Source organism: Salvelinus sp. IW2-2015, unplaced genomic scaffold, assembly GCF_002910315.2.
Source record: "Salvelinus sp. IW2-2015 unplaced genomic scaffold, ASM291031v2 Un_scaffold1429, whole genome shotgun sequence".
Lineage (NCBI taxonomy): Eukaryota > Metazoa > Chordata > Actinopteri > Salmoniformes > Salmonidae > Salvelinus > Salvelinus sp. IW2-2015.
The window spans coordinates 55,893-69,340 of NW_019942903.1; the positions used below are offsets into that span (position 1 = coordinate 55,893).

The 13,448-nt window shown below is 42.1% G+C and overlaps 1 protein-coding gene and 4 non-coding genes across 5 annotated transcripts; all 5 read left to right on the forward strand.

The window, feature by feature from the left end:
• Nucleotides 1-1,004: 1,004 nt before the first annotated feature.
• Nucleotides 1,005-1,146, forward strand: LOC112070814 (small nucleolar RNA U3). Its single transcript, XR_002893977.1, has one exon. It is a non-coding gene; the product is annotated as a small nucleolar RNA U3 (small nucleolar RNA).
• Nucleotides 1,147-3,309: 2,163 nt separating this feature from the next.
• LOC112070812 (small nucleolar RNA U3) lies at nucleotides 3,310-3,526 on the forward strand. Its single transcript, XR_002893975.1, has one exon. It is a non-coding gene; the product is annotated as a small nucleolar RNA U3 (small nucleolar RNA).
• Nucleotides 3,527-4,021: 495 nt separating this feature from the next.
• Nucleotides 4,022-4,237, forward strand: LOC112070813 (small nucleolar RNA U3). Its single transcript, XR_002893976.1, has one exon. It is a non-coding gene; the product is annotated as a small nucleolar RNA U3 (small nucleolar RNA).
• A 514-nt stretch (nucleotides 4,238-4,751) lies between these two features.
• On the forward strand, nucleotides 4,752-4,966 carry LOC112070811 (small nucleolar RNA U3). The gene has a single exon (XR_002893974.1). It is a non-coding gene; the product is annotated as a small nucleolar RNA U3 (small nucleolar RNA).
• Nucleotides 4,967-5,516: 550 nt separating this feature from the next.
• Nucleotides 5,517-13,328, forward strand: vps37a (VPS37A subunit of ESCRT-I). The gene is given in 13 exon segments (XM_024138248.2): nucleotides 5,517-5,996; nucleotides 6,485-6,559; nucleotides 6,873-6,990; nucleotides 7,230-7,330; nucleotides 7,568-7,769; nucleotides 8,189-8,259; nucleotides 10,394-10,445; nucleotides 10,447-10,522; nucleotides 11,219-11,277; nucleotides 11,717-11,785; nucleotides 12,076-12,219; nucleotides 12,625-12,741; nucleotides 12,982-13,328. Coding segments are annotated over 12 exon segments (1,158 nt in total). The 5' UTR covers nucleotides 5,517-5,886; the 3' UTR covers nucleotides 12,706-12,741; nucleotides 12,982-13,328.
• The last annotated feature ends 120 nt before the right edge of the window (nucleotides 13,329-13,448 follow it).

Consider the following 13,448-nt stretch of genomic DNA (forward strand, 5'->3'; position numbering starts at 1 on the left):
TAATTGCATACTGTATTTGTTTTTTCAGCCAACTACATAGAATGGACATGCGCACTTGGGCTTTACATTTTTTCACCATTATTAGCTGACATGCACCTGCGACATGAATTATATAACTTGATTTGGCAGCGCTGGGTAGCTACATTTTCAATCGTCAAATTGTATTTTTATTTTTTTTAAGACTGCAGTTTGTTTCAATTCGTCGTTCTAGACATTATTATGAGCGTCCTTAGCAGTGTCCTGTGGCTGCTGGTAARTTCATCGAAAAATAGACAGCTGTGCTACGCTAGCTAACGCAAATTCCTAGCCTCTCACTGTGTCAGATAACGTTACTCAGTAAAGTTTTGCCAGGTTGACACATTAAAACGTATTTCTATAATTACGGCCGTGCACCAGCTTGTGTAGCTAGCTACGTTTAATAATGCTTCAATGAATGAGTTTTTACTTATTTTATCACATCTTTATATTAATGTTATTGTGCCGTTATTTCGCAAACAGATCAATTTGTGGCGTAGCGCGCCATTCATTTGAAAAGTGGAACGAGAAATTCGTTCTTATGATTCCGTCAGGACAATTCTCTCCAACGCACCAGTACGCTGGTCAATCGATTCCACCATGTAAATATAATGTTTTCGAAACTTCTCGTGCAGATTTCACTATAATAAAGCGAAAAAATACACAAATGTAAACACATTTTTCAATAGGGTCATGTTTTAAATTTACAAACAAGTACATCATTATATAAAGTTGACCTCCAGCTCAGCCGCAACAGTCAACAGTGCTTGTTACCAGCAAGGTATTGTGGGTACTGACATTCACAGAATATTAATCAATTTTATATATTATTATAGTAATTGGCGTACATTTTATCAAACATATTTTGTGTGCATGAATAGGTGTATATTTACATCGGTAAATCTCGYAGACAATGCAAATTTAGATTAAACCGCTAGTGGAAATGCTTGTCCCGACATAGACTACCCTCGCTCGCCCATGGATACATTAAGACTATACTTTCAGGGATCATTTCTATAGTTCTTGACTTGAGAAATGTGTTTCTAAAATGTTTGGTCTCGCTACTACTGTTGTGTCGTCTGCAAACTTGATGAATGAGTTGGAGGCGTGCGTGGTCACGCAGTCATAGGGGGAACAGGGAGTACAGGAGGGGGTTGAGAAGGCACCTTTGTCATGTGAAATCCATTGATTACGCGTAATTAATTTATTTCAATTGAACGATTTCCTTATATGAACTATCACAGTAAACTAGTTTAAATTGTTCTAGTTACGTTTATATTTGTGTTCAGTATAAAACAATAAATATATTATCTAAGGTATACCACTGGGTTTTTCAGCCAATGGTAGTAGTCGCCCAAAAGCTGACCAGCCTCTGGTAGGTACCTCCCATATTTAATTTTAGGCAACTAGAGAATGTATTCTGTGAATCTGGGACATGTGTGCTTTTTGTGAGCCAGTAAATTATATTATATGATTATGAACTGTTACTTTCATTTAATACAATGTGATACCTGAAAAAGAAAAGGTCAATAGTAAGGCTGCTGCCACGTGCTGCTGTATCGCGCTCTGTATACAGTGAGAACCGACTGTAGGTAGTGACAGTGAGGAGGGAGCTGTGAACTTGTTCTGATTGGCTGGGCCTGGCTCCCCAGTGGGTGGGCCCCTGCTCAGTCAAATCAAATTGTATTGGTCACATACACATATTTTGCAGGTGTAACGAAATGCTTGTGTTCCTAGCTCCAACAGTGCAGTAGTATCTAACAATTCACAACAATACACACATCTGAAAGTAAAATAATGGAATTAAGAAATATATAAATATTAGGACGAGCAATGTCGGGAGTGGCATTGACTAAAATACAGTAGAATAGAATACAGTATATACATATGAGATAAGTAAAGCAGTATTCAAACATTATTAAAGTGACTAGTGTTCCATTATTAAAGTGGCCAGTGATTCTATGTCTATGTATATAGGGCAGCAGCCTCTAAGGTGCAGGGTTGAGTAATCGGGTGGTAACCTGGTAGTGATGGCTATTCAACAGTCTGATGGCCTTGAGATATAAGCTGGTTTTCAGTCTCTCGGTCCCAGATGTGATACAGCCGGATGCACCTGTACTGACCTCGCCTTCTGGATGATAGCGGGGTGAACAGGCAGTGCCTCGGGTGGTTGATGCCCTTGATGATCTTTTTGGCCTTCCTGTGACATCAGGTGCTGTAGTGTCCTGGAGGGCAGGCAGTGCGACCGTAGTGATGCGTTGTGCAGACCGCACCACCCTCTAGAGGGCCCTGCGTGTTGCGGGCGGTGCAGTTGTGCACCGCCGTACCAGGCGGTGATACAGCCGGATGCTCTCAATTGTGCATCTGTAAATGTTTGTGAGGTTCTTAGGGCGCCAAGCCGAATTGCTGTTGTGCCTTCTTCACCATGCTGTCTGTGTGGGTGGACCATTTCAGATTGTCAGTGATGTGTATTCCGAGGAACTTGAAGCTTTCCACCTTCTCCACTGCGGTCCTGTCGATGTGGATAGTGGCATGCTCCCTTTGCTGTTTCCTGAAGTCCACGATCAGCTCCTTCGTTTTGTTGACGTTGAGGGAGAGGGTATTTCCCTGGCACCACTCCGCCAGGGCCCTCACCTCCTTTCTGTAGGGTGTCTCGTCATTGTTGGTAATCAGGCCTACTACTTGTTGTGTCGTCTTCAAACTTGATGAATGAGTTGGAGGCGTGCGTGGTCACGCAAGTCAAGGGGAACAGGGAGTACAGGAGGGGGTTGAGAAGGCACCTTTGTCATGTGAAATCCATTGATTACGCGTAATTATAATTATTTCAATTGAACGATTTCCTTATATGAACTATCACAGATAACTAGTTTAAATTGTTCTAGTTACGTTTATATTTGTGTTCAGTATAAAACAATAAATATATTATCTAAGGTATACCACTGGGTTTTTCAGCCAATGGTAGTAGTCGCCCAAAAGCTGACCAGCCTCTGGTAGGGACCTCCCATTATTTAATTTTAGGCAACTAGAGAATGTATTCTGTGAATCTGGGACATGTGTGCTTTTTGTGAGCCAGTAAATTATATTATATGATTATGAACTGTTACTTTCATTTAATACAATGTGATACCTGAAAAAGAAGATCAATAGTAAGGCTGCTGCCACGTGCTGCTGTATCGCGCTCTGTATACAGTGAGAACCGACTGTAGGTAGTGACAGTGAGGGAGGGAGCTGTGAAACCGGCAGTCAGAATGATTGCGCCAACATGGCCTACCCTTGCTCGCACGTCTAAAATCTAAGACTATACTTTCAGGGATCATTTCTATAGTTCTTGACTTGAGAAATGTGTTTTCTAAAATGTTTGGTCTCGCTACCCACGATGATGAGATGCGATATTCCCTTCTGAGCGCGAAGCGGGCTTTGAGTAATGATTCAGTTCATCCGCTTTCTGCCATTGATGACCGTTCTTTGCTTCCTTGAGGAGCATTGAGGGAGGGAATATGATCAGAGTGGTTAGCTCTAAATAGTGTTGAATATCAAACGAATCATTAGGTTTACTTACACTGTTACAACTCATCTGGATGTCAGTTATTATTCTTGAAAATCGTTCAGCTGGCTTCAATGCTGTTCAATATCAGACGTAGTATTGCATAGAACAATTATTGCAAAGCAATCTCCATCATGCCAATCCAGTCTAATTCCAATTGTTCAATTACATTTTATATCTAAATTGTATTTTCTCTATTGTGGGCCATTGACGTTTTCAGCCAATAGCAGTCCCCTAAAAACTGCACTATTACCCTCTGGCACCTCCCTCATTTGCAAAGTTCTATTGTGGAGCAACTTGAACATGTATTTTGTGAAGCTTTCATGGGTATAACAACTGTTTGTAGCCCAATAAGATCAATTTCAGCCACGTGGTCCTATAGTGTGCTCTTTATACGGTGGGACACCGTTAGTTAGAATGACAGCTCCGATATACACTAGCCTCGCCGCCCCGATATCAATTAAGACTATACTTTCAGGGATCATTTCTATAGTTTCTTGACTTGAGAAATGTGTTTCTAAAATGTTTGGTCTCGCTACCCACGATGATGAGATGCGATATTCCCTTCTGAGCGCGAAACGGGCTTTAAGTAATGATTCAGTTCATCCGCTTTCTGCCATTGATGACCGTTCTTTGCTTCCTTGTGGAGCATTGAGGGAGGAATATGATCAGAGTGGTTAGCTCTAAATATTGTCAATATTAACTTCTGTGTACATGTATTGTAGTTCAGGTTAAAAAGAGATCATCACTATAACAGTTTCAAAACTGTTTAATGTTCTTGTTGTCAGCCGTGCTATGACGTTGTATAGGAGATATGTGATTTTAATCCAGTCACAACTCTACCTTTTCAATTACATTGATTTCAACGTTTGATTTTCTTGTATTTCATCTATTGTAGGCCATTGACTTTTTCAGCCAATGCCAGTCCCATAACAACTGCAATGAGTACCTTCTGGCACCTCCCTCATTTGCACAGTTCTATTGTGGAAGCAACTTGAACATGTATTTTGTGAAGCTTTCTTGGCACAAAACACGACAATAACTGATTCCATATGTGACCTATTGATGAAAGTAACCCGATTAAGCATGATTTCGGCCACGTGGTCCTATATTGTGCTCTTTGTACGGTGGGAAACCGTTAGTGAAAATAACAGCTCCAACATAGGCTACCCTCGCTCGCCCTCAATTTATAAAGACTATACTTTCAGGGATCATTTCTATAGTTCTTGACTTGAGAAATGTGTTTCTAAAGTGTTTGGTCTCGTTACCCACGATGATGAGATGCGATATTCCCTTTCGAGCGCGAAACGGGCTTTGAGTAATGATTCAGTTCATCCGCTCTCTGCCATTGATGACCGTTCTTGCTTCCTTGTGGAGCATTGAGGGAGGGAATATGATCAGAGTGGTTAGCTCAAATATTGTCAATATTAACATGTACCAAATATGTCCTCTAGTTCAGGTTAATAAATGGTTAATCACAGTAACAGTTAGTTTCAATACCGTTTAATGTTCTTGTTGTCAGCCTTGCTATGACGTTGTATATGAGATATGTGATTTTAATTCCAGTCAGAACTCTACCTTCTGTGTAAATAAAACAAGAACACTGATAACAACCAGTATGTATAGATTATATGTAATGTCAATAGTAGGTGGCATAATATCGTTTATGTGCCGGGTGTTATCATAAATCTTCTAGAGTATTTTTTCCCCCATTGCCCAATCGATGTTCTTTGTAGTGACAGTAGAAACCATAGGAATGCTGTGGTACAAACTGTAAAACATACGGTGACGTCACTGAAGTATGCGTATTGACCTCTCAACTCCTGATGCGGAGAATGTAAAAAAAAACATTACAATTATGTTACATTTGCCTAAATAATTTTCTTCCTTTTAAACATGTCTCAGTATAGTTATATTTTTTCACAAAAATACTTGTCAATTTACCTTCCTGGTTTCTTTGTGTACAGTGAGGTAGTACGCAAACTACTTAATCATGCTCGTACACAACGAGGGTTGTTGTCTTCCTATTATCCGTTTGTGTGCTCGGTAGCTACTAAGCTTACCAAGAATGACAGTGCCAATTTTGGATAAATGCTTCAAGCGGAGAAACTGAATAGTTATTTTTTACGACCATCTAAGATATGCCAAACCGAGTTATCGCTGTGCAAGTAGCTAGAAGGTACAGGTTAGCGAACATTTGCTACATCTCGACGGGGTTTTCTCCTTCCCTTGTCTGTCTCGTCTGTTCTTGTTGAGGCTGGATAGTGATTTATTAATTCATTAGCTAGCTAGTCATTAAGTTCAAGCTCGTGCCCAGCCAGAATAGGATGAACTGGCTTTTCCCCTTATCCAAGGGTTCCGGACCTCTCCCACCTCTAAATAGCTTGCAGCAACAAAGACAACGGCAGATCGAGTCTCTCAAAGCTGCCCACTCCAGGTAAATCAACATCACGTACTAGCAATGCTAACTAGCTAGTTATGGCTAATCCGTGGCTTGTCAGCCTTGATAGCTAGCTAAAGTATTTGCTACTATTTAAAGCGTTGTCACAAGGTGTAATTAGTGTGTATCGTGCGATGTCTAGCTAGCTAGCTGACGTTAGTGCCCCCCATCGCAACACCGACAGTTGATGGGACTAGGTCAGATTAAAGTATTATGTATTGTTTACAAGTAATATTAGAGAGAGGTGCCTCTCAGCTCTCTTCTAGATATTCAGCCTAACTTTATAGGTKACATAATTGTAACGTTATGTAACTAATATGAACAATATGTCTAATGTATAACATGTATGTCACYAKCTTTTTCAATATTCTAGCTAGCTAAATATGTTTTGGATTGACGTGTTGGCACCTTTCAAAGTATTGTGTGTAAGGTGGATAAACTGGTTTGTATCTAACGTTATATGTTTCGGTTTTCTTCTCCTACAGCTTAGCAGAGATCCAGAAAGATGTGGAGTACAGAATCCCTTTCACAGTCAACAACTCAACCATCAGYGTCAACATGTGAGTGAGCTGCATGTTTACAGAGTTAGCATTAACAGATGCATACATGTTTACGTTTTAGCATCAACAAATGAGCATGTTGTCCTATCAGTGTCAACATGTATGTAAACCCCAATAGCTCATCCTGCCATTGGTTTACAGTAGAGCTAGGTTAATCTTACATTTACCTGGCTATGTCTGACTTGTTGATTATTTCTTGCAGGATCAATAGGACTCAAAACCCTCAGAACTCATAGGCTACTATCACTTTCAATGACCTCTCTCTCTACCTTTCTCCCCCCTATCTCCCTCTTCTCTTTCTCATCCTCTGCAGCTTGCTTCCGCCTCAGTTTCCCCAGGAGAAACCAGTAGTCAGTGTGTACCCTCCAGTAGGACATCACCTGGTAGACAGCAACAATGGCACCATGGTTACCAGCCCCCTCATTACYAATGTAAGTACTTCTCAACTAGATATGATGTTATTTAGGTCTACGTCAACAATACAAGAGACAAGGGTAGCAAAATCTGTGGTGATCTGAATGGTAACCATTTTATGTTTTTCTCTAGGTATTTATACTTGTTTCGTTACTAGTTCATTGTCTGTATAAGGGCAGGTGTTGACATGGATGCAAATATCTGGTATTCATGTGCTTGTCATGAAGCTAACAGGCCTATGTTAATTTGTTCTCAGTTTGGAATGCACTCAGATCTGGGCAAAGTCATCCAGAGTCTCCTGGATGAGTTCTGGAAGAGTCCACCGGTCCTGACGTCTGGCCCCACCGGCTTCCCTTAGTCAGTACCACACACACACATAACATGTCATCATGTAATCCTTTGTTGGCCGTTGAAGGCAAATTATTTGGGTTGCATGTAATACGCAATGAAAGGACGATCAAAAGGTGTAAAAAGTCACATGAGACGGCCATAATAACTGCCATAGCTTTACAGTTTCTTCAGAAAGGGAACCCATTCTCATCAGCTTTCTGTTTCTCCCATCTTTCCTCCCTGCCATCTCTCTCTGTGGTGCAGTAACATGTACAAGCCGTCGGGAATGCCTCCCTACCCCACACAGAGCTTCCACTACGGGCTGTGCCCCGTGGGCCCCACCCCTCCTCCCATGCCCCACGCGGGTGTAGAGGGAGCTCACGGTCACTGCCCTCCCTGGGCAGCAGCCCCTGTCTACGGCCTCATCACCGACCTGCCTCTCCCTGTACCCACCKCAGACTCCCAGGTAAACGCACTACCACAGGTTCATTGAAGTGTAGTTTACCCAGTAGATATCTGGCTAATACCGACATAATACCTAAATGTATAAGTTAAGGAGACTACTTGGCATGCAGTTTAGACGCCCCAAGAGGTTTAATGTAGCAATGTTTCATCAGGACAGACAAATACCCACATAGTGACCTGTTCTTCTAGTTAGAATCATTGGGGGCATCTATTATATTATTATACTTTATTTTCAAAACACCTCACCACCAGCCCTAAGCACACAATACCCTAACAACTGTTGCCAGGCACTGAGGCCTGTCAGTCACCTGCGGACTAGAGCTTCTGTACTRGAGTACTGCTGTGATGGTCAAGTGCTTAGCTACTTGTTTTATGTGTTGGTTAGCTACATAAGACGTGATATCACTCTGTCTGCAACAGGCTGGGTCGAACGGCCACATGTACAAGATGCCTGAGATTCCTGAAACATTTCCTGAGCTGTCTGAAATGAGGTATGTGCATTCTGCCACTGGAGTTTAATACGTCGCCCACTTTTTGGGCCGTTGAGTCCAAATGTAACGTATGAGGACACGACTCAAATAAACGGTTAGATATAATGATATGTAATATAAGGTTTCAGTGGACTGGTGGGAGGAGCTATAGGAGGACAGGCTCATTGTAATGGCTGTAATGGTATCAAAATATGGAAACCACATGTTTGACTTCGTTCCATGTATTCCATTCCAGCCATTTCAATGAGCCCGTCCTCCTATACCTCGTCCCACCAGCTTTCACTGATAGGCAGGAAAATAATTGACAGCCAATGATCAATCAGGAATATTCCATCTTGTTTGGACAATAAAGTTATATTGTAATTCCAATTCTGAACCTTCACGTTTGGGTTCCCATCACTTAATCCCACATCACCCTACATATTAGCGTTTTCCTCTCCCGTGTTTGAGTTATTTTATTGTATTTTACAAGTGCCAGTTTAGCCAGCCGGCTAATTTTCAACCGCAGTCTCTGGGCAGTTATTAAAAACAATGACAATATCATACAGACAAACAATGAGCAGTAAGCACATGCAGGCAACATAGGACAAGCACACGTAGCATGCAGAAAGGCAACATATAAAAGCAACAGGCAGACAGAGCACTGATAGAACAAGCAACACTAGCACGCAGACAGAGCAACATAACAAGCAACAGGCAGACAGAGCACTGATAAAAAAGCAACACGTAGCACGCAGACAGAGAACATAGAACAAGCAACATGTAGCACGCAGACAGAGAAAACATAGAACAAGCAACATGTAGCACGCAGACAGAGAGAAACATAGCACAGCAACACGTAGCACACAGAAAGAGAAAACATAGAACAAGCCAACATGTAGCACGCAGACAGAGAAACATAGACAAGCAACACGTAGCACGCAGACAGAGAAACATAGAGCAAGCACCATGTAGCACGCAGACAGAGAAATATAACACAGAAAGCAACTAAACAAAATATGTAAAAGAACAGTGTTTCCACCCACACAAGCTCAGACAACATGGAAAGAGGCATATACAAAGATAGGGATTATGTTCAAGGTCTGATTGGCCTTTAGCCATGTCTTCATGTTTTTTTTTGTGAAGATGTGATAGGTGGTGCAGTTGTTTGTGTCTGATTGCAGTATGTTCCAGACATGGGAAGCTCTCACAGGAAAGCAGATTGACTAAAGGTGCTTTTCCTTAAGGAACTATACAGTCACCTCTCATGGCAGACCTTGTGGATCTGCTGCCATGGGTTGGGTTTTCTGTTTAACAAAAGTCCTGAGTGGAGGAGGGCCAGGCCATTTAGGATCTTGAATACAAGACATGCATCAATTTATTGCCACAAGATTTTCCCAACTCAGGAGCTCATGCTTTTTGAGGATGTAACAGTGATGATGGCTATTGGGCTTCCTATCAAGCACTTTGAGCCTGTTTGTAGACAAGACTGAATGGGTTTTAATGTTGTACAGCAAGCTTGGGCACAACTAGTCAAGCAGTATGTTAAGTGGGGGGAGTATCATAGATTTGAAAGTACAGTTTTTCTACCTCTGTAGTCAAACAATTTTCGTATGAATCGCAAATTAGCTTAGTTGAATTTGGTTATTTGATTACCTTGTTTCACCTACTTTTTATAAGAGGTTGGAATCGAGTATTGATTCCAAGGTACTTAAAATCGGATACCACGGTGGAGCTTTTTCCCCCTGACACAGACATCTGGCTCAGCGGCATCAGTTGTCCTCTTGTGAGGAACATGCATACTTTTTTTTTTTTCACATTGAGATACAAACACGAGTCACTGAGCCGCTTGTAACCTGGACCATTACAGTAGTGAAGTTCTTGTGCAGCTTGTTGTTTGCTCTTTGCATGCACATATATCACTGTATCATCTGTATACATTTGAACTTCAGACCCAGTAACAGACAGAAGGCAGATCATTAATGTACAGGCTGAACAGGAGGGGCCCCAGTATGACCACAATCATAGCTGAGAGTGGGCGGACAGCTCATTGCTCACTCTGACACCACTGAGTTCTGCCTTCAAGTATTGATTTCATCCATCTGTCCCACCATATCCCTCTCTGACTGACTGACTGTGTGTGTATTGTCCCCAGTGTGTCCCAGCTGAAGGACATGAGTGAGCAGGAGGACGTGCTGCTGGAGTTGTTTTGTGTGTCTGCCCCAGCTCAAACAGGTCACCACTGACAAGGAGGAGCTGGTCAACAGCATCGTGGACATGGCCAGTGAGTCTCCCTACACACTAGTGGCGGTTGCTAAACTTGACTGGGCAGTGGGTGACACTGTATAGCCAAAGCCTTTAGTGTTTCTTGTGACCCACCATGTACACACAAACAAATGCTAGAGCAAGGACCAGTGTTATTATGAGCTTCCAGTCATGCTAACGCTAGTTAGCAACGGCTCCAGAAACGACCTACAACTCCCTTCAAACTGCACACAGAGACATAACATTTTTATCCATGAGTTCATCTGACTCCGTAAAGAGATGAAGCGCTACTATCCCAGAGAGCCAAAATCACAAACTCTCCCCAGAGAGCCCAAAATCACAAACTCTCCCCAGAGAGCCCAAAATCACAAACTCTCCCAGAGAGCCCAAAATCACAAACTCTCCCCAGAGAGCCCAAAATCACAAACTCCCCCCAGAGAGCCCAAAATCACAAACTCTCCCCAGAGAGCCCAAATGCTCAAACTCTCCCGAGAGCCCAAATGCTCAAATCTCCCCAGAGAGCCCAAATTCTCAAACTGTCCCCAGAGAGACACTTTTGGTGTCAAGCTCATAATCGTTATGGTTACACAGATCCTCAGTCAGTTCATATGGGCAGGTAGTGAAATGAGTGTGTGCTAGAAAGTGGGGAAGTGTGAAGCTGAGTTCACTGCTGCCTGGGACACACACTGACATGTCTTGGTCATCTTCTCTCCAGAGAAGAACCTGCAGCTGGAACCTCAGCTGGAGGGTACAAGACAAGAAATGCTGTTCAAGGTGAGAATTTGTATTTAAATTTTTTTTTAACTAGGTAGTCAGTTAAGGACAAATTCTCATTTACAATGACGGCCTAACGCGGACAGTGTGTTTAACTGCCTTGTTCAGTGGCAGAACGTCATGTTTACCTTGTCAGCTCGGGGTTTCAATCTAGCAACCTTTTGGTTACTGGCCCAACGCTCTAACCACTAGGCTACCTGCCGTTGAATAATACACACTCACTGGCTATGAATGCAGAGGTCTGTCTGTCAATATACGTTAGCAATCACACTCTACCTGTATGAATGTCTCATGACAACTGTCAGTTTGTTACTAACGTTATAGCTGATACCACCTTGTACCATTGAGCCAAGTTGAAATGTTGTTCGGGATCAGTCCTACTGCTATAGACGGTATATTGTGTTGTGAACGCTAGTTGTTCTTACTTGTTGTGTTGAAGTACGAGCAGCTAACCCAGAACAAATCGGCCTTTGAGACCAAGATGCAGAGACAGCATGACATCAGTGAGGTGAGGTGTTCCCTGCACTAAACACACACGTGATGATCAGATGTTTTCAAACCTCAAAAGTAGATTAGTATTGACAAGTCCATGACCCAGTCCATGACCCAGTCCATGAGTTGTTTTATTCGCTGCTCATCTTGTCCATGTTTTTGGGGTTGAAACATAATCAGATTATTCACAACACARCTGATGTTGTGGGGTGTGGATTTGGCTTGATGTTTGAGTCCATTTTGAGGTTTGAAAACAAAATAACGTTGTTTTTTTAAGTGTCATCCTATGAACTTGTTGTTCTCCAGAGCTGCAGCCTGAGTGCCCTGCAGGCTCGTCTGAAGGTGGCAGCCCACCAGGCGGAGGAGGAGTCAGAGGAGACGGCCGAGAGCTTCCTGGAGGGCAAGACGGACATCGACGACTTCCTGGCCAACTTCATGGAGAAGAGGACGGTAAACTGAACTAACTGTCAAAGTCAAGTCAACAAGTCATGAAAGACTGATACCAGCACACTGCAGAATTCTACCGCAGATGTATTTTTCAACATTTCAACACGTCTTTGTCAAAACGGTATCAGCATTCTATAGTGTGGGGATGGATTTGTCTGTCTTTCACCAGTAACTGAACTAGCAGAGTTAGAAGAGAAGGATCATAACATAGTCCACGAAGAGAGAGCCGGGAAKCATTGAGCTGTTGTGTATGGAGAGTCTGTATAAACATCTCTGTGGTAATATGAACAAGGTGTACTGCAACAAGTCAACAACCAGGAAATGGGATTCTATGTAAACACTGTCTGTTACACAGTAGTCAATGTTTGATTTCATATTTGGACGTGTGTGTGTGTTCTCACTGTACAGCTCTGCCACAGCAGAAGGGCCAAAGAGGAGAAGCTGCAACAGTCCATCAACACACACGGACAGTTCCCCAGCAGCCACTGAGCCCCGTCCCCTTCCCCTYACACATGTTTATAAAAGGTAAACACACTAACGCTACTCTGTTGGATGAAGTACATACTGTACGAAAGGATTTATGGAATCTGACCTTAAAGGGGCAATCTGAGATTCAAACAACTACAAAGCTTTTTTTTTTTGGTAAACAACTGGAGAAGTGTAACCTCTCAAATTCATAGATGTAGCTATGGATGTAAGGACTGACTATACTTGAGATCAATGATGGGCTTAACAATGTTCCATTTTTGTCTTACTTGATCATAGGCTGCATTTCTTCTCAAGTATGGAGTTATCTACCAGCAACACGAGAAGCACATCTTGGTGTTGAGAGGCTAAGAAGCAACTATTGTGGTATGAATTGTAATCCTGAACTAGGCTTTTTAACTAATTTCAGTATACAGTTTCCAGTGATGATAATGATGATGGTTTGGGACTTGTCTCATACATACGTACCTACTTGAATTTGGACAATGAGTTTGCTAACGCTGCCGAACACCCAACTACAACGGATACTGTATTTAAATAATGTTAATAATAGGCTTTATTATAATCAAAGACACCTTGTACTATGTTATTTAATTTCTTTAGGTTAATAAACCATTCAGAACATTTGTTTACTAAGAATTCCTGATTATTTTTTTTCCAACATTAACATCTGACCAGTGTGTGTGTGTACTGAAATGCACAGTCATGTTCATAACCTCATGTACAGTCTATTCCGTTCTGTAAAA